Source organism: Herpailurus yagouaroundi, unplaced genomic scaffold (genome assembly GCF_014898765.1).
Source record: "Herpailurus yagouaroundi ecotype Mexico unplaced genomic scaffold, PumYag 182, whole genome shotgun sequence".
Lineage (NCBI taxonomy): Eukaryota > Metazoa > Chordata > Mammalia > Carnivora > Felidae > Herpailurus > Herpailurus yagouaroundi.
The window spans coordinates 25,231,044-25,252,630 of NW_024412413.1; the positions used below are offsets into that span (position 1 = coordinate 25,231,044).

The window sequence follows — 21,587 nt, forward strand, 5'->3', positions numbered from 1 at the left end:
GCTGTCCCAAAAATAAATAAACGTTGAAAAAAAAAATTAAAAAAAAAAAAAAAAAAAAAGAAATGTCTGGATCTTGATTTTGGTGCTTCTCTTCTTCCCCCTTTTTAATCCATTCTCCTTATAGAAGTGGGAGTTATCTTTTTTAAAAATGTAAATCAGATGGTATCAGCTCTCTGCATATGACCCTCCAGTGCCTTCCCACTACAGTTAGAATAACTACCATGGCCTTTAAAGGACTCTCTATTCATGATCTGTTATGCACTGGCTCTGTCCTCTTCTCTAAAAACTGTCCCCTTGTTTCCTGGACTTCAGTCACACTGGCCTTGTTGTTCTTCCTTTAATAAGCCAAGCTGGATTCAGCTTCAAGGCCTTTAAACTTGCTGTTCCTTCTGCCCAGAATGCTCTTCCCCCAAGATCTTTGCATGGCTGCCTTCATCTCAAGAGTAAGGTCTCTGCTGGTTACTCAATTTATACTTCTGCATCTGAACAGGCAGCACACCTGTGTGATCAAAGTCTAAAAATCTCTTATCTTATCACTTGCAGATGACAAAAGGTGTAAATCAAACCAAGACTGTATGAGGCAAACAATTTGGGGTTTGCACACAGTCGTATATACTCATGGTATTTTTTTCTTTCTTTACAGGTTATTTTCAGAGCTTTGTCACCACCATATGATGCAGAGAACCCTTATAGTGCCAAAGTGCAGGAGCAATTGAAGATCACCAACCTCCGTGTGCAGTTGCTAAAACGACAGTCTTGCCCCTGTCAGAGAAATGACTTGACCACAAAGCCTCAACATTTTACACATTATGCAATCTATGATTTCATTGTCAAGGGCAGCTGCTTCTGTAACGGCCATGCGGATCAATGCGTTCCTGTTGATGGCTTCAGACCTGTCAAAGCCCCAGGAGCATTCCATGTGGTATGTAAAACAATTCCTCACCTGTGAAAAACAAACCATAAGTTACTTTCAATTTTGGACATTGGTAATCAAAGTTCCCTTAGAGTTGGTCTGCACTCACATAGTCCTCCCTGTTTCTTCCTCTGCTGATTCACTCCTCCGACTCCATACCCATCTTTTAAAGTGCCAATTAACTTGTGATTTAGTCTTCAATTTTAGAATTATAAATAGTCAAGTATGATAACCAGATTCCTTGGAATACATCCATGCCAATTTTTAGTGCCATGACCTTCAGATATGAAGTGTAAGGTGAGCAGTAAGAGAGGTTGGCATAATCATATTAGTGGCATTATCACTCAGAAGCCAGCTTTGACAGTAAATGGGAACCATTGTTGAAGACATTTTAAAGTGGAAAAAATAAGAACTTCAGTTTAATGCCTGGTATCTTTTGCTGTTCAGCCAATAGAATGAATAATAATTCTCCTCTGTGAAGAGTTGGCCTGACCCCCTCTCACCCTAAACCATGGTTAAACTCCCTTTCCTCTGTATTCACATATCTCCTTGGGCTTTCCTCTCAACTTTTGCTTGTCTGCATCTCCCAGGAGATCACAAACTCCTGATGACAGGGACTGCGTGATCTTTGTTGCCTTAGTCTGGTATGTTACTGGAGCCAGAATTAGGTGTTTGATTGAGTGATAGCAACATAGGAATAAAAAGATAATCAAAACCTATTGTCATTGTCCTCACATCACCTTCTTCCAAAAAACAAGGTTACAGAGTGGCTCAGACAGCAAGTGCCTTGTTGGGATGCACCCAAAGCTATGTGGATTAGGCAAGGGGAAGACAGGTAGGAGAGCACTTCAATTTTTAAATTTTATATTTTTCTCTGATACTTCAGATCAAAGCAAAAATAAATAAAAAAAATTTGAAGATCTCAAAGTATCCTTATGTCATTTTGTAGAGTAGACTTCCACATGTGTCATCTTTCTCCCAGCCCTGATAGAGGAAAGGGCCATAGGGGAGCATGAACCAGTTAGCCAGCAGGACAGTTTGTGTTTGCTGGGCTAAGTCCCTGGGGTGCAGGAAAACATTGGGGTAACAAAAATGACTAGGGAATCAGCCAGAGTTTCAAAAACAGAAACAATGCTATCACTCTAGAAATGAAACTGGGGCTCCCAAGTTGGAGAAAATGAAACATTCACCCAACAAACTAGTTTGCAAACACTAATGGATCTCTGAACTCACATTGCTTCAAATAAAGGATGGACTAATTTGTAATACCTAAGATAATTGGGTTCAAGTATGATTGAAATAGAAAATAACCCAGGGGCACCTCGGGGGCTCAGTTGGTTAAGCATCTGACTTTTGATTTCAGCTCAGGTCATGATCTCACATTGGTTGGTGAGGTCGTGCCCCAGGTGGGTCTCCATGCTAATAGTGTGGAGCCTGCTTGGGATTCTCTCTCCCTCTCTCTGCCCCTCCTCTCCTAACTAAGCAAACATAAAAAAAAAAAAAAAAAAAAAAAAAGAACCCAGACATTCTAGACACATGTCAATCTACTAGACTGTAATTAGAAAGTTTATGTGAAGTAGAGTACCAATAAATTTCTGCCACTAAGTGAATTAGTGAAAGGAGAGCATGCAGGCTGCAATGGACTGAATGTGTCCCTCCAAAATTCATATGTTGAAAACCTAATCACAGTGTGATGGTATGTGGAGGTGGGGCCTTTGGGAGGTAAGTAGGTCATGAGAGTAGAGCCCTCATGAATGGGATTAGTGGCCTTAAGAGCTGAGAGAGCTAGCTAGCTCTCTTTCTGCCACGTGAGGATACAGTGAGCAGTCAGCAGTCTGTAACCTGGAAGAGGGTCTTTATGAGAACCCGACTATGCTGGCACCCTGATCTTAGACTTCCAGTCTCCAGAACTGTGAGAAGTAAATTTCTTTTGTTCATAAGCCACAAGCTGGTCAAGGGATAAAATCTGGAAAACTACAAGCTGAAGACCAACCACACTGGCCACACAGGCTACCTGAATGCAGTGACTGTCTCTCCGGATGGATTCCTCTGTGCTTCTGGAGGCAGAGATGGCCAGGTCATGCTGTGGGTTCTCAACAAAGGCAAGTACCTTCATGCACTAGATGGCAAGGATGTCATCAATACCCTGTGATTCAGCCCCCACCACTGTGGCTCTGTGTTGCCACACGCCACAGCATTAAGATCTGGAACTTTAAGGTCAAGATCATTGTAGATTAGCCGAAACAAGAAGTTATCAGTATTAGCAGCAAGGCAGAGCCACCCCAGTGTACCTCCCCAACCTGGTCTTCTGATAGCCAGACTGTTTGCTGGCTACCCAGACAACCTGGTATAGGTGTGGCAGGTGACCATGGGCACAACCTAGAAATATATGCTAGAGCTTTAGAAATTAAAAAATGGCTTTCTGACTTAAAAGAAGGGAGAGGGAATTCTATTAACTTTGCTAAACTTGAAAAGAGATAAATACAGAGTTATGAGAAACTTCTATAAAAGTCTCAAAATATAACTATTCTATACAGTCTTCTGCCAGCAAGAAAACTGTCAGGCAATGAGCCTGAGCCCCATGTTTGCACCACTGGCCCTCCACTCCATTCTGCCACTACCCACTGAACCTCTTGTTGCCACCTGGTACTGCTGCACTCTGACAGCATCCTCTCCAAAATCACCACAGTCTTCCACCTCAGCCTCACCACCTGGTCTCTGCAAGAGTCAGCTCCTGGTGGGCCCATGTGGAGATGGGGCCTCCAGATCCCATCCCGAGAGTCACAAAATACTGTAAGAGAGACACCAGTAGCAGAAAGAATCTGGTAGGAGGTGTCTACCAGTATAGGAGAGCCTTATGTCCTCCCTAGCATCTGGAAGGCAGAGGCCCAGACTGATGTAAAAAATATGGACAAAGAATATCTGCCCATTGCAGGACTGGCTGAATTTTGCAAGACATCTATAGGACAGACCCCGGTGGAGGACAGCAAAGAGTTGAAAATTGGCCAGTATATCACTGTGCAGACCATTTCTGGAATTAAGGCCCTGGGTATCAAACTGGTTTTCTGCATAGATTTTTTTAAGATCAGCCAAGATGTCTCTTCTACCCAAACCATCAGACATACTGGCATGCAGCTGCAAGGTTAACAATACTATGACCCACCCCCCCCCCCCAGACTTGTGGCTTTGACTTCACAAGCACTATGGAGGACATTTCAAAAATGCCACAGCAAAGTGTTCTTCTGCACACCTATGCCCACAATCCCGTGGAAGTGGACCCTCATTCTGAGAAATAGAAGGAAATAGCAACAGCAGTGACAAAAAGAATCTCTCTACGTTCTTTGACATGGCCTACCAAGACTTTGCCAGTAGTGATGGTACCAAGGATGCCTAGGCTGTACACCACTTCACTGAAGAGGGCATTAATGTTTGTCTCTGCCAATCCTATACCAAGAACATGGGCTTATATGGTAAGTGTGTGGGAGACTTCACTGTGGTCTGCAAAGATGCTGATGAAGTCAGAGGGGTGGAATCACAGATGAAGACACTGATCCATCCCATGTATTCCAACCCTCCTCTCAATGGAGCCCGAATTGCCTCGACCACTCTGACCATCTAGATTTTCAAAAACAATGGTTGTTAAGAAGCGCAAGTCATGGCCAGCTGCATCATTAGCATGCAGATTCGGCTGGTCTCCAACCTCAAGAAGGAGGACTTCTCCCACAATGGGCAGCACATCCCTGACCAGACTGGCATATTTTGTTTCACAGGGCTAAAGCCCAAACAGGTGGAGCAGCTGACCAAGGAGTTCTCATCTACATGACAAAGGTCAGCCTCATCTTTGTAGCAAGGATCATCTTGGACAACTGGGCTATCTTGCTCATGACATCCACTCAGTCACCAAATGATTTTCCTGATGAGGGGGAACAGAGTCAACTGTCCTGTCTTCAGCCTCTGTATTTGTGAGATTCACAGGATGAGGGAGGGTGGAGGTGACTGGCAGATCATTTCTTTCAACCACTCAGTGAATGAATGTTGCTCAGAAAATAACATGTAGTTAAACAGGACAGGGGCATCTGTGGTTGGTGTCTGGAACTGTGTGGCTTGAAACCAAACTCTCCCTCAGCTTTTTATCTATAACTTTTCTAAAGTAGTTTACATGTATAAGAGAGTCACATTCTTAAAAGAAAACCATCAATCATGCCATTGAAATATCGCAGAAGCTTTAACTGAAGCACCTTATAGTGTTAAGAGTTCCTCTGTGGACCCAGCGTGAGACATAGCCCTTGTTAAAGGCTTTGTGAGAAGACCTAGTCCTAACATTAATGGTCAGCCTGTTTATCTTCCCGTGACTGAGCAATCTTATCAATAGACCATGTTACTGAAATCGTGTTTTATGAAAACCAGAATCTACTGCCACTGCAGCAAAGAAAATTAAAAATGCTGTTTCCTATCTTGTTTAAGAAAAGAGAAAGAAGTTTCTCCCTTTTTAATGTTTCCAGGCATTTTAATGTTCCTCTCTTTTCCCTTATCCCTGCTTTTCTTTGCCCATGGCACAAAGATCTCTAACTAGCTTAGATTTTCATCCTGTTCTACTGCCTGATTGGCCATCAACCCCATTTTCTAAGGATTTATTTATTTGAAGAGTAAAGGACATAATTTGCTATTCATCCCATACCCTCGTCTTTCTCAGCAATGAATAGTGGAAGAGTAGGCAACTGCACTTTATTTCAGCATCCTTTTCGATGATTGAATGTTCAATTTTCTCCCACTGGGTCTTGCATCTCACATCATGAGTTGGGTAATGCAGGGTAATACTAGGAAAGAGGATATTCTGGACCTTGGTTTTAACCTTGTGTGCTGCCAGCTGGGCTCAGGCTTCACCCTTTGGAAAGATAACAACCATCTGTTCTAATCATGTAGACTTATTGCAGCCTGGGTTCTCTGTCATAATAAAGTTACTGTAGGATGACCTTTCCCATCCCAAAAAAGAAAACTGGTAGCCTATAGAAAGGATCTGGATAACCAAGTAAAGGGGATTATTTAGTAAGTGTTTTTCATTTTAAAAGGATGTTGGAATGAGAAGTCTCCATCCTAGAAGACCTTAGGGGATTGAAACTTCACTTCCTTACTAATCTCAGGTCACTCTGAAATTGGAAGCAACTTCCTTTTAAAATAATACTAGTTTGGGGGCGCCTAGGTGGCTCAGTTGGTTAAGTGTCTGACCTTTGATCTCAGCTCAGGTCTTGATCTCAGAGTCATGAATTCAAGCCCTGCATTGGGCTCTATACTGGACATGAAACCTACTTAAAAAAAATAATACTGGTTTTGTGCCATGCTGCTTCCCAATTTTCATATCGATTTCAGCAGCAGTGGTGGTAGCCCCTAGTACTGTAACTACAGCATGTGCCAAAACCAGGCAAGATCAAGTCAAACTTAGAGCCAGGGCAGGGTAAGGGAGAAGAAACAGGCTAAGTGGCCAATGGTATGTTGGCTTCCAGGATCCAGTTCTGTGAAAATCCTTGTCTCTACTTGCTTAAAAAAAGTTATTTTTGTTTTTTAAGCCATAAGCAATTGGACCAGCAGACGCTTATGATTGGAAATAGGAATAGTTCTAGTTTTAGATTTTTCCCATCCCTAAGCTTAAGTGCATTTTATTTTTATGTATTTTTTTCTGGATTATAAAGAGTTGGTATTAAATTTGGGAATGATTGCCTCTTTTAAATGTGATATTCTTATTTCCATAACTGCTTAGGTGAGCAAATTGCACATTAAAAGCATACTCTTTTGTGTAATTAATTAATAACATGGCCATAAGGTCAGTTGTCCTCCCACATTTGTATGAACACTATTCATTTTACATATGCAGGTATAAATAACTGGATTCATAAACTGTGCCTGTACAATGGAAGGTAGCCTCTTGAAAAACATTATTCTTTTACTAGTCAGTTTGTCATAGGTATGTGTGTATAAATATAACATTGTTTAGCACAGTTTTTCTTATAGTTGGTGGTCCTGAACCAGTGGCACTGGGAGCATTACCTGGGAACTTGTTAGAATTATCAGTTCTCAATCAGAAACTCTAGAGATGGGGCCTAGGTGATTTCAGTGCTTGCTAAAGTTTGAGAGCTGCTGCTTAATAGACTGCGCCAATTCATCTACAGCTCATATTGTTGTCAGGATGAGTAATTAATTAATGAAGTCTGATTTTATGCGCTAGAATTTTTGATGGCCGATGACAATTAAGGAAGTTAATGGAAATGATACTTAATCTGTTTCTCAAGTTATCTAAGATGTTAGGGTCATTTTCTCCCTGTGAGAGAGGGGAGCAGAAAAAGGCACTAAGTGCAAGTTGGCACCCTCATTTACTTTGAAACACTCCTCCTATGTCTTTTACTACCACCTTCATGCTTCCCCTTCTTCCCAGATACATTCTCAAATACATTCCATTTATTCTTTACCAGTTCAGATTTTTCTCATCTGTTCATTTTACTGGAAGGCAGAACAGTGAAGTAATTAAGACCCTAGCTTTGGAGTCAGATCTGGATTTGATTCACCACACCATTTGCTAAGTTACTCAGTCTCACTGAACCTCAGTTTCCCAAGAAAATAAGATCTACCTTATATAGTTATTATGAGTTTTAAAATTATGATAGCCTGTGCCTGGCATATAGTAGCCACTACTGACGTTGCTATTACTATATTGTATTACCCCAGCCACTTCTACTTCTTCTCCCACATACACTTCTTCCCCGTAACAACACAAATAAATTGTAGCTTATGTGCTGTTTGACATGTTCACAAGGTTGGGTGTTTGTGACAAGGAAACTTTGACTCCAGCCTGCTTGGATCCCAGACATTATGCAAAAAGGAGATCTTAAGATCTCCTTTTTCTCTTTGCAGCTGGAAAGGACTGATGTAGTTCTCTTTTTCCTAGCAGCTGGTAATTTTACAGCTGTTGGATGATGGATGGTAATAAGGAACATGGAACATTTCATTGTTTTAGTAACATATCATTCATTGGATACCACAGAAGCCTTAGAATACTGTGAAGAATTGTTTAAATACCTTGCTCTATACTTGTTAAGGTGGATTTTTCCTTTGTAATCAGAAACTCATTATAAAAGAGTATCAATATTTTAACTGGTGTATTCTAAAACTAAGAGTAAACATTGAAACCATATGTAGAACCATATAGTGGGGGTTGAGGAAAATGTCACTTAGCTACCTAACTCTGTAAGGCAGGTGTTAGAATTACTCATATAGTTTCATTACAAACATTTTTCTCATCTGAATCTGAATACATTATATATTTATGTTTGCACATCTCATATATCAAGTTTTATATTGTCAGAACAGGTTTAAGACTACATTTTTCATCTTCAAAAAAATTTTAAATGTGCTGTGGAATAAGCCAAAAATAATAATTAGAAACCTCTTAACTCTTCAAGGAATTAAAGAAAAGAACAAGGGCTTGAAAACAGTAATGAAGGCAGCAGCAATCCAATCATTTCATTTGTCACATTAGGATCTGGAGGAAAGGGTAATCCTATCACCAAAATGGTGCACAGTGTTGTGTTCCAAATATTAACAAACTTATTATGAAGCCTGCCAATTTGATACAGTTAGTGTGAGATTATCCTTAATCCATTTCAAGGTCTTGACCTTCTTATTTTAATGTTCCTGAGTGTTACTATGTTATAGCTTTGTCATTAGTCCCTTGGCAATGAGTAACTACAGATACCATAGAAGGTGTACAGAATGTTGATTATACTTCATTTACTACCTTGTGTTTTCTAGTAGAAGGACAAGCTAGTAAAATATGTTCATGGCTGGAAATTGTTAGTGTTTTGATTGTAAAACTTCCCAAGTAATCTAGCTTTATTTTCGCTTAAGACAGCAAGATATACTTTTTCTCTTAGTGGCAAAAGTGGCCTAAGTATATTCTTTTTATTTGAAGATCAGGAAACCAGAAGACTTCATTCATTACAAAACGATTTTTGCACTCATGAAAGAATTACCTATGGGGTTCCTTTCAAAGGTTTTCCCGGAATGTTTAAATATTTATTTGCAGGCCTTTGACTATTTCACAGAAAGGTTAAATGAAAAAACAACTGAAAACTAAATTGTTGGTGTCAGAGCTGACATTTCTGAAAGTAAAATATAAGTCAATAGAAACGTGAAATTGGTTCTCCAAAATATAATATATATACGATTCAACTTTTCATGAACATGCTTTGCAGAAAGTGAAACATCTATATTTATGTCAAAATTGGAGCATTTTTCAGATACAAAAATAAGTTTCTTTAACAAGTTTGAGCAACTAGTAGAAATTTGGGAAGAAACAACTTAAATTTGACATTTTTCCTACTGTAAGTACTTGTCAGATATTCAAGGTATATCTCACTTTGAAAATTTTTCTTATAAATATTTCTTTTTCAGTGTAGCATTTTTGGATCCATTCTGCAGATATCTGGGAGATATCTGGGTCTGCAAGGCCTAGTCTTGCCGTTTCACTGCTAATATAATGAGGAGGTGGTGGGGGGGGGAGCTACATGGAAAGAGAAAAGCTGAGGTTACAGATAGATATCTCACTTCTGGTTCACAACCCCAGAACCCATATCTCTGTGGTATTTCATTTGCGTCTTGCCAATTCTGTAAGAGCTGGAAATGTACTTCAATTTGTCCTAAAACAATTACATTCAGTAGAAGATAAGCTGTAATTTAAGTCCTTATTCCCTCTTACAAGAATTTTTAGTCACCAGACACACAAAGTTAAAATACAAACATACACACGCGCACACACAGTGTCCTAATGATTCCACAAGACAGAAAATTCATAGCTATTTCAAATAGTGAGGAAAACAAGGTCTTCTAATTTTGGCATTAAAAGCCTTAAAGCTATAATTGAAACTACAATTGTGTTATATCTTAGCAATGTAAATATGTTAATGGAATAAAATATTACATGTGTGGGGATATGAAAGGACTGTAGTATTTATTAACTCATAATAAGATTTTTTTTAGCCATATGGAATTCTGATACCTCTTTAGCACTTTAGCTTTTTAGATAGAAATTAAAAACAGAGAAAATTATGGTTTCAAAAACTAAAATATATTTTTAGCTTTAAAGGAGTTCACATATTAGAAATGGGAAAATGATTGCATTTGTTCCACTATTAAATATTTTATATATAATACAAACAGTTATGAAGTTTGTAAGAGTAAACACTGATCAGACGTCCTTTGCCTTTTATTTTTGCATTTCTAAGGGCACCACTTCCAGGCATGTAATTTGGCTGGCTCAGTCAGCTCTCAGAATTCCTGAAGGGTAGAGGTTTCTTTGTTTCCCACATAAGGCTCTGGTAGGTATTAAAATTAAAGAGAAGGTGGAATCATAGTATTTCCATAGCATAGTATTCTGAAAAGAGGTTAAATATTGTAGTTATAACATATTTATCTTTTAATTCTTATTTGCCATTTAATTCACTTCTCATGTGTAAAAAAAGGGGGGGTGGGCACTTAACTCTGTGAGATTACACAGGCATAGGAGCACTGAAGAGGAATGTGCTCCAAACTGTGCCACCCAATTTCACTAACATAAAAGATGAGGAATTATAGCTTATTCTATCAAGCAATTAGGTCATTAGTGGCCTTGAAAACAAAACTCAAATCATTCTTGAGGCCTCTCACAGTCCCCTGTACTACTCTTTTATTTTTTTTTTTACATTTATTTATTTTTGAGAGAGAGGGAAAGACAGAGTGTGAGTGGGGGAGGGCAGAGAGGAGGGAAACACAGCATCTGAAGCAAGCTCCAGGCTCTGAGCTGTCAGCACAGAGTCCGACACCGGGTTTGAACTCACAAACCGTGAGATCATGACCTGAACCAAAGTCAGATACCGTGAGATTGTGACCCGAGCTGAAGTTGAGTATGCTCAACTGACTGAGCCATCCAGGCGTCCCTCCCCTGTACTACTCCTGATTAAAATACTTACTTCACTGTATTGTAATTATTTTCTTACATATCCAACTTTCCCTATCTGCTAAGCTACTTTCTTCTTTAATGGCACATACTGGAACATTCACAATGTCTAACATAAGTTCAAAAAGTCCTGAATTGCTAAATGAATTAATTAATCAATGGCATTTTAAATTTAAGAGATTCATTTCAGTTAATAATGTCAATAATATTAACAGTAATGACTGTTCTTGATTGTGTCACATTTCTACACACATTTTTTCTTTAAATCCTCAAACAAATACATGGAGCTGTTATTATTACCTTATTTTATAGGTAGGAAATTAGGTCTTGCTTTAAGGAATTTGTCCAAAATTATTGAGAGCAGTGATTAGGAACCCCATGTATCTAATTCCAAAATTTATTCTCTTTATGTCACATTTACCCTCATAATGCTAAGGAAAAAAATCTCAGAACTCTTCAGTAGAGTTTCATCTATATTAAGGTGCTTATTGTTTTCACTGATAATTATTGTGGTCTTATTAAGGCAATAAGATAAAGACTTTTAAGATCATCTAGAGAAAAGGAAATCCTGTCAAACAAGCTTTGTAATAAACATAATCATACAAATACTAGGAGTGTCAGATGGATTACTGTATCTTTGATCCAGACTCACATTTCCTCAGAGAATAACTAAATTATCTTCAGTATTTCTTTTTAATTATTTATTTCTTAAAATTGAGGCAAAAAAAGAAGCACATAGTGAGACCATTTCCAATATTGCCATTGTTTTTCTTAACATCTTTTCAGAATATAGATGACATAAAATGCTTTGGGACATTTTTAACATGATTTTCTTGGTTATACAGAAAAAAATTGTAATAGAAATTCACAGTTATATCATCTATATTAAATTTTAATTTTTAAAATGTCATTCCAATCTTAATTTCCTTTTTTCTTAATATAAAAAACTTTAATTATCCAATCATAAAACATTGGTTTATAAATAATATAGCAACCAAAAAAACCATTTACAAAGTAACTAACCTATGCCACTAAGTTAACCTGCTACGTTTTGTTACTAAAAGACCCGAAGTCACAAGAGATCTGTGAATCCATCTGGTTCTTCAGATTACAATGGGATTGAGATGGCTTTGCCAGAAAATTAAACTGTTATCATTCAATATATGGAAAGCAAGATCCTGCTCACAGTGGTTTAGATATTAAATAATAGGTAATTATAAAGTTTAAAATGTTCAACTTTTAGGAATTAATTATATCAGTCTAACACAGTAATACCTGCTTTAATGGAATGCTCAGAGACCAAAGAGCTTCTATAGCATGAAGGTATCTTATAACAGTTTTTTTTTTTAAAGATTTCAACAATTTTTTTTTTTTTTAATTTTTTTTTTTCAACGTTTATTTATTTTTGGGACAGAGAGAGACAGAGCATGAACGGGGGAGGGGCAGAGAGAGAGGGAGACACAGAATCGGAAACAGGCTCCAGGCTCTGAGCCATCAGCCCAGAGCCCGACGCGGGGCTCGAACTCACGGACCGCGAGATCGTGACCTGGCTGAAGTCGGACGCTTAACCGACTGCGCCACCCAGGCGCCCCAAGATTTCAACAACTTTTATAGCCATTTTGCATAAATTGTATGACTTGAAGAACAGAATAATAAAATTTATAAATATTAAGAGACAAACTGCCGTGACATATCAGCTGTCCCCCAACATAATAAATAGTACAATATTAACACTTAATTTATTATACTAGATATTCAGAAAGATTGCTTTTCAAATCCTCCAACACCTTTATACTATGAAAGTTTAATTTTGCTTTTTAATCAAAATAAAATCTTTTTTTTTTTAATTTTTTTTCAACGTTTATTTATTTTTGGAACAGAGAGAGACAGAGCATGAACGGGGGAGGGGCAGAGAGAGAGGGAGACACAGAATCAGAAACAGGCTCCAGTCTCCGAGCCATCAGCCCAGAGCCTGACGCGGGGCTCGAACTCACGGACCGCAAGATCGTGACCTGGCTGAAGTCGGACGCTTAACCGACTGTGCCACCGAGGCGCCCCCAAAATAAAATCTTAAAATATTTTTGTCTAGACATTGTTAACCTAGCTGTGACTGTAAGTATTAGAAGGAGCAGTTATACTGCCCTAGTAAGGAAAGCGAAGAGCAGCATATTCTTGGCTATAATATTTTATTGCAGTAAAAATATAGAGGACTATATATTTTAAGATTCAGGATTAGTTTAATATCAGAAAATCAACCAATATAATACACCATAATAATAAAACAGTGGATAAAAACCACATGCTCATCTCAATGGATTCTGACAAAATTCAACATTCTTTCTTGACTAAAAAGGGAAAAAAATCGACAAAGTATATATAGAAATGAACTTACTCAACATGAGTAAAGGCATCTATGATAATCCCAGTTAACATCATACTTAAAGGTGAAAGACTGAATGCTTTCCCTACCAAGATCGGGAATAAGGCAAGGATGCCTGTTCTCATAACTTCTACTTATTATTGTACTAGAAGTTCTAGCCAGGGCAATTAGGAAAAAAAAAAAAAGAAAAGAAAGAAAGAAAAAATAAAAGGAAAAGAAATAAAAGGCATCCAGATTGGAAGGAAGAAGTAAAACTATGTATGTTCACAGATGACATGATCTTATATGTAGAAAACCCCTAAGAATCCACAAAAAGAAAAAAAATAACAAAACAACAGCAACAGCCAAAACAACTGTTAGAGCTCATAAACAAGTTCAGCAAAGTTGGATATAAAAGAATACATAAAAGCCAGTTGTGTTTCTATACACTAGTGATGAATAATCCAAAAATAAAATTAAGAAAACAATTCTGTTTACAATAGCATCAAAAAAAGAATAAAATACTTTGGTATAAATTTAACCAAGTAAATGTAAGACCTGTACACTGAAAACTCTGAAATATTCTTGAAAGAAATTAAAGATCTAAATAAAAGGAAAATCATCCTGTGTTCATGGATAGGAAGGTTTAATATTGCTAAGATGGAAATAGTCCCCAAATCAATATACAGGTTCAATGAAGCCCCATCAAAATTCTAAATGACTTCTTTGCAGAAATGGACAATCTGAATTCATATGGAAAGGAAAGGGACCTTAAATAGTCAAAACAATTTTGAAGAACAATGAAGTTGGAGGGCTCACACTTTCCAATTTCAAAACTTACCACAAAGCTACAATAATAACAAAACAGTATGGTACTTGCATAAAGATAGACACAAAAATTGATAAGATAAAGACTCCAGAAATAAATCCATACATCTGTGGTAAATTGATTTTTAACAAAGATGTCCAGATTATTCAATGGAAAGAGTCTTTTCAATAAATGGTACAGGGACAAGAGAATAACCACATGCAAAAGAATTTGGACCCCTTTCTTACACCACATACAAAAATTAACTTATAAGGGATCAAAGACTTAAATGTAAACCTAAAATTATAAAACTCTTAGAGGGAAACAAATGTAAGTCTCTGTGACCTTGGATTAGGAAATGGTTTCTTAGATTTGACACCAAAAGCACAGAACAACAAAAGAAAAAATAAATAAATTGGACTTCATCAAAAGTAAAAATATTTGTGCATCAAAAGATGCTATTGGGGTTCCTGGCTAGCTCAGTTGGTAGAGCATGCAACTTTTGATCCTGGAGTTATAAGTTGAAGCTTCACACTGGGTTTGGAGATTCACTTAAAAGTGAAAAGACAGAGTGGGCAAGATGGTAGCCAATTAGAAGGACCCTAGGTTCACCTAGTCCCACGAATACAACTAGGTAATTATCAAATTATCCTAAATACCCCAGAGATTGACCCAAAGACTGGCAGAACAAACTCCATAATTAAAGGTAGAGAAGAGGCAATAATGAAGAAAGTAGGAAGTATGGAGACTTGGTTCAGGAGAGAAAGAGATCATGACCACTGCAGTGGGGAGGGAGCCATGGTCACGGAGAAGGGTAAGAGATGGACAGGGGAGTGAACAGGGAAGAAGAAGCCTCACAGTAATTTGCTTAAAAAATGAGAGGGACTGAATTTCATGAGTTCTTGCAACCAGCAGGGCTTAAAGCCTGGAGTTTTAAAGGTCAGTAGGCTTGGCTCAGGGAAAGCCCCTAGGGCATTGGGGCTGCTCTTGGAGAGAAGACAGAGCAAACAGCCCTTGGACATACAGCATGGAAACAGCGATCTAAAGAACCCCTTAGGCACACAATGGGCAGGTTATTTACTCATCTCCCAGCATGTCCCAGAGGGGCAATGTTCACAAAGACACCCTTCCAGGAACAAAGGAACTGGCAGGTGCCATTTCTCCCCCACCCTGCAGCATAAGCACAGGGCCATTTGTGAGAACCAGTACAGTAGTCACTACCTAACTTGCTTACATCCAGCCCTGCCCCACAGTGCTCTGGTGGAACTGCCCTTCCAAGTCATACTTGCCTTAGTACCAGTGCAACAGGCTTTCTCCCCCAGACCAGACCAAACTCCCACCCACACTGTCTCAAGATCTGGGAATTTTGCAGGTTCCTGCAGCAGTGGCAATAGATCTCATTTCACAAGCAGACCAGAGCACATCTAGTTAAAATCCACCACATTCAGGCCAGGGATCAAACACTGACCACAACAGGCAAAGAGAGACTCTGCAGACAACTGGCCTGAAGGATAAAGTGGCCAGAACACAACAGCAGAGCACACATCGGAGATACTCCCTGAAGTGACAGACCTGGGGGACAGGGTACTACAAAACCTCTTCTTCATAAGGTCAAGAAGAGGAGACATAGCTGGCTTTTCTAACACAGAGAAGCAGGCACAGAGACTCAGACAAAATAAGAAAACAAAGGAATTTGTCTCAAATGAAAGAATAGGAAAAGGCCATGGCCAGAGATCTAAGTGAAACAGATATAAGTAACATGCCTTATACAGAATTTAAAGTAATGACCATAAAGATACTCACTGAACTTGAGAAAAGAGTGGAAAACACCAGTGAGACCCTTAACACAGAGATAAGGAATAACATAGTATAAATAAAGAGCTCAATAGACAGTCAGAAACATTTGATGGAATGAACAGTAGGCTAGAAGAAGCAGAAAAACGAATTAATGACCTAGAAGACAAAGTAAGGGAAAGTAATCAAGCTGAACGAAAGAGAGCAAAAAGAATTATGCAAAATGAGAATATACTTAAAGAACTCAGTGACTCCATCAAATGTAATAACGTTTGTATTATAGGAGTCCCAGAAGAAGAGAGAGAAAAGAGGGCAAAAAAATTTTTTGAAGAAATAGTAACTGAAAACTTCCCTAGTCTGGGGAAGGAAACAGAAATCCAGATTCAGGAGGCACGGGGAACCCTCAGCAAAATCAACAAAGGCAGATCCATACCAAGGTGTATTGTAATTAAAATAGCAAAACATAGTGATAAAGAAAAAAATCTTTAAAGCAGCAAGACCAAAGAAGACAGTAACATACAAGGGAAACTCCAAAAGGCTATCAGTGGATTTTTCAGCTGAAGCTTTCCAAGCCAGAAGAGACTGGCATGATATATTCAAAGTGCTGAATGGAAAAAATTTACAGCCAAGAATACAGTATCCATCAAGGCTATCATTCAGAATAGAAGGAGAAATAAAGAGTTTCCTAGACAAAACAAAAACAAAAACAAAAAAACCTAAAGGAGTTTATGACCACTAAACCAACCCAGCAAAAAATATTAAAGGGGACTCTGTGAGTGGAAAGGAAAGATCAAAAGTGACAGTATGAGGGTAGGAAACACATAAGGAATAAGAATAAATATTTCTAAAAAAATCAGTCAAGGAACTCACAAAATAAAAGGATGTAAAATATAATAAAATATACCTAAAAATGAGGAGAGGAGTGAAGAATGGATTCAAAATTAAATGACCACCAACTTAATATAGACTGCTATATGCAAAAGATATTGTATACAAACCTAATGATAACCACAATAAAAACCACTAATACAAATGCAAATAAATAAAGGAAAAGAAATCCAAATATATGACTAAAGAAAACCAGCAAACCATGAAAGAGAGAAAGACAAGAAAGAATCAGAGAAAATCTTCAGAAGTGACCACAAAACAAGTAATAAAATGGCAATAAATACATAGTTATCAATAATTACTTTGAATGTAAATGGACTAAATGCTCCAATCAAAGCCAAGGTGACAAAATGTATTTTTTTTTAAAAAAAAGGAACCATCTACATACAGCCTACAAGAGACTCATTTTAGACCTAAAGATACCTGCAGATTGAAAATGAGGGGATATAAAAACATTTATCTTGCAAATGGATGTCAAAAGAAAGGTGGAGTAACAATACTTATATCAGACAAAATAGACTTTAAAACAAAGACTATTAACAAAAAAGGACACTATATAATATAAAAGGGACAATACAAGAAGATATAGAAGACAATACAATACAAGACAAGACAATACAAGAATATATAACAGTTGGCCTCCACCCAACATGGAGGCATCAAATGCCTAAAACAGTTAATAACAAACATAAAGGACCTAACCGGTAATAATACAATAGTAGGGGACTTTATTTATTTATTTATTTATTTATTTATTTATTTATTTATTTTTATTTTTTTAATTTTTTAATTTTTAATGTTTATTTTTGAGATACAGAGACAGAGTGTGAGTGGGGGAGGGGCAGAGAAAGAGGGAGGCACGGAACTCAAAGTGAGCTCCAGGTTCCATGCTGTCAGCGCAGAGCCTGATGTGGGGCTCGAGCTCGTGAACCATGAGATCATGACCTGAGCCAAAGTCAGACACTTAACCAACTGAGCCATCCAGGTGCCCCAATAGAAGGGGACTTTAACACCCACTTATATCAATGGACAGATCATCTAAACAGAAAATCAATAAGGAAACAATGGCTTTGTATGACATATTGGACCAGACGGATTAAGAGATATTCAGAATATTCTACAGCATTCTACAGCAGCAGAATACACATTCTTTTGAAGTGCACATGGAGAATTCTCCAGAATGGATCATATATTTTGCCACAAAACAAACCTCAACAAATTCAAGAAAATCGAAGTCAAAACATGCACTTTTTCTGACCACAGCACTATAAAATTAGAAGTCAACCATAAGAAAATATCTAGGAAGTCCACAAATACATGGAGTTTACATAACATGCCACTAAACAATGGAAGGGTCAACCAGGAAATAAAAGAAATAAAAAATACATGGAACCAAACAAAAATGAAAACTGAATGGTTCAAAACTTGGGATCCGTCAAAAGTGGTTCTAAGAGGGAAGTTTATAGCAATACAGGCCTACCTCAAGAAATAAGAAAATATCAAATAAACAATCTGACCTTACACCTAAAGGAGCTAGAAAAAGAAGAACAAACAAAACCTGAAACGAGCAAAAGGAATGAAATAATTACATTAGAGCAGAAATAAATGATACAGAAACCAGGAAAACAATGGACAATAGAATAGATCAATGAAACCAGGAGCTGGTTCTTTGGAAAAAGTCAATAAATTGGTAAGACCTATCAAGAAAAAGAGAGAGCGGGGCACCTGGGTGGCTCATTCAGTTAAGTGTCCGACTTTGGCTCAGGTCATGATGTCATGGTTCATGAGTTCAAGTCCCATGTTGGGCTGTGTGCTTACAGCTCAGAGCCTGGAGCCTGCTTCAGATTTCTGTGTCTTCCTCTCCCTCTGCCCCTCTTCTGCTCATGCTCTCTCTCTCTCTCAAAAATAAACATTAAAAAAAATTTTTTTTAAAGAGAAAAAAGGAAAGGACCCAAATAAATAAAATTACAAGTGAGAGAGGAGAAATAACAATCAACACCACAGAAGTACAAACAATTATAAGAAAATATGAAAAACTATATGCCAAGAAATTGGACAATCTAGAAGAAATGGATAAATTCCTAGAAACATGTAACCTACCAAAACTGAAACAAAAAGAAATAGAAAATTTGAAGAGACTGATTACCAGCAAAGAAATTGAATCAGTGATAAAAAAAAAAGCCCCAACATATGAAAATCCAAGACCAGATGTCTTCATAGGCAAATTCTACCAAACATTTAAAGAAGAATTAATACCTATTCTTCTCAAACTAGTCCAGAAAATAGAAAAAGAAGAAAAACTTTCAAATTCATTTATGAGACAAGCATTACCATAAAGATACCAGAGAGAGAGAGAGAGAGAGAGAGAGATACAGGCCAACATCCCTGATGAATATAGATGCAAAAATCTTCAACAAAATACTAGCAAACTGAATCCAACAATACATTTTAAAAAATCATTCACCATGATCAAGTGGGATTTATTCCTGGGTTTCAAGGGTGGTTCAATATTCACAAATCAATCAACGTGATACATCACATCAGTAAGAGAAAGGATAAGAAACATATGATCATTTCAGTGGATGCAGAAAAAGCATTTGACAAAGTACAATATCTATTCATGATAAAACCCCTCAATAAAGTAGGTTTAGAGGGACATATCTCAACATAATAAAGGCCATATATGAAAACCCACAGCTAACATCGTCCTTCATAGGGAAAAACTGAGAGCTTTTCCTGTAAGGTCAGGAACATGACAAGGATGTCCACTCTCACCACTTTTACTCAATATAGTACCTGAAATCATAGCCACAGCAATCAGACAACAAATTGGAAAGAAGACGTCAAACTTTCACTGTTTGTAGATGACATGATACTTTATATAGAAAACCCGGAAGACTCCACCAAAAAACTGCTAGAACCAATAAATGAATTCAGTGAAGTCATAGTATTCAAAATCAATGTACAGAAATCTGTTGCTTTTCTACACACCAATAATAAAGCTGCCAAAAGAGAAACTTGGAAAACAATTCCATTTGCAATTATACCGAAGATAATAACATATTTAAACCTAACCAAAGAGGTGAAAAGACTGTACCCTGAAAATGATAAAACACTGATAAAAGAAATTGAAGACAACACAAAGAAATGGAAAGACTTCCACGCTCATGGACTGGAAGAACAAATACAAGTTAAAATGTCTATGCTACCCAAAGCAATCTACACATTTAATGCAGAATTAATTTTCACAGAACTACACCAAATCATGAAAATTAACAAATTAATTTTCACAGAACTACAACAAATCATCCTAAAAATTTGTATGGAACCACAAAAGACCCTGAATAGCCAGAGCAATCTTGAAAAAGAAAAGCAAAACCAGAGGCATCACAATTCCAGACTTCAAGTTATCCTACAAAGCTATAATAATCAAAACAGTATGGTACTGGCACAAAAATAGACACATAGATCAATAGAACAGAATAAAAAACCTAGAAATAAACCCATAATTATATGGGCAATTAATCTTTGACAAAAGAGGAATCAATATACAATGGGAAAGAGAGTCTCTTCAATAAATGCTGTTAGGAAAACTGGACAGTAACATGGAAAAGAATGAAACTGGACCACTTTCTCACATCATACACAAAAATAAATTCAAAATGGATTAAAGACCTAAATGTGAGACCTGAAACCATAAAAATCCTAGAAGAGAGCACAGGCAGTAACTTCTCTGGCATCAAATGTAGCAACTTTTTTTTCTAAATAGGTCCCATGGGACAAGGGAAACAAATGCAAAAACAAACTATTAGGAATACATCAAAATAAAAAGCTTATGTACAGTGAAGGAAACAAGAACTCTAAAAGGCAATCTACAGAATGGGAGAAGATATTTACAAATGACATATCCAATAAAGGATGAGTATCCAAAATATATAAAGAACTTATACAACTCAACTCCCCAAAAACAAATAACCCAATTTGAAAATGGGCAAAAGATATTAACAGACATTTCTCCAAAGAAAACAAACAGATGGCAAATAAACACATGAAAAGATGCTCAACATCACTCATCATCAGGGAAATGCAAATCAAAATCACACTGAGATATCACTGCATACCTATCACAATGGTTAAAATCAACAGGTGTTGGTGAGGATGTGGCAAAAAAGGAACCCTCTGGCCCTGCTGGTGGGAATGCAAACTGGTGCAGCCACTCTGGAAAACAGTATGGAGGTTCCTCAAAAAGTTAAAAATAGAACTACCCTACTATCCAGCAATGGCACTACTGGGTATTTACCCCCCAAAATATAAAAACACTAATTCAGAGAGATACATGCACCCCTATGTTTATAGCAGTATTATTTACAATAGCCAAGATCTGGAAGCAGTCCAAGTGTCCACTGATAGAAGAATGGATAAAGAAGATGTGGCATATATATATACAATGAAATATTCAGCCATAAAAAAGAATGAAATCTTGCCGTTTGCAACGATGTGGATGGAGCTAGAATGTATTATGCTAAGTGAAATAAGTCAATCAGAGAAAGACAAATACCATATGATTTCACTCATATGTGGAATTTAAGAAACAAAACAAATGAGCAACGAGAAAAGAGAGAGACAAACCAAGAAACAGATTCTTAACCATAGAGAACAAACTGATGGTTACCAGAGGGGGGAACGAGTGAAATAGGTGATGGGAATTAAGGGGTGCACTCGTCGTGAAGAGCACCAAGTGATATATGCAATTGTTGAATCACTATATTATACATCTGAAACTAAAATGACACCATATGTTAACTACACCGGAATTAAAATAAAAACTTAAAAAAAAAAAAAA

The 21,587-nt window shown here is 37.4% G+C and overlaps 1 protein-coding gene and 1 pseudogene across 2 annotated transcripts in view; both read left to right on the forward strand.

Annotated features, from left to right (window-relative positions):
• The window catches only part of NTN4 (netrin 4), a 125,323-nt gene that overhangs the window by 46,323 nt on the left and 57,413 nt on the right, over nucleotides 1-21,587 (forward strand). For both annotated transcript variants that reach the window (XM_040491171.1, XM_040491172.1), the window contains exon 3: nucleotides 644-922. In XM_040491171.1, coding sequence (XP_040347105.1) covers nucleotides 644-922 — 279 coding nt within the window. The remainder of the gene's footprint in view (nucleotides 1-643; nucleotides 923-21,587) is intronic.
• LOC121040586 (aspartate aminotransferase, mitochondrial-like) lies at nucleotides 3,577-5,089 on the forward strand (annotated as a pseudogene).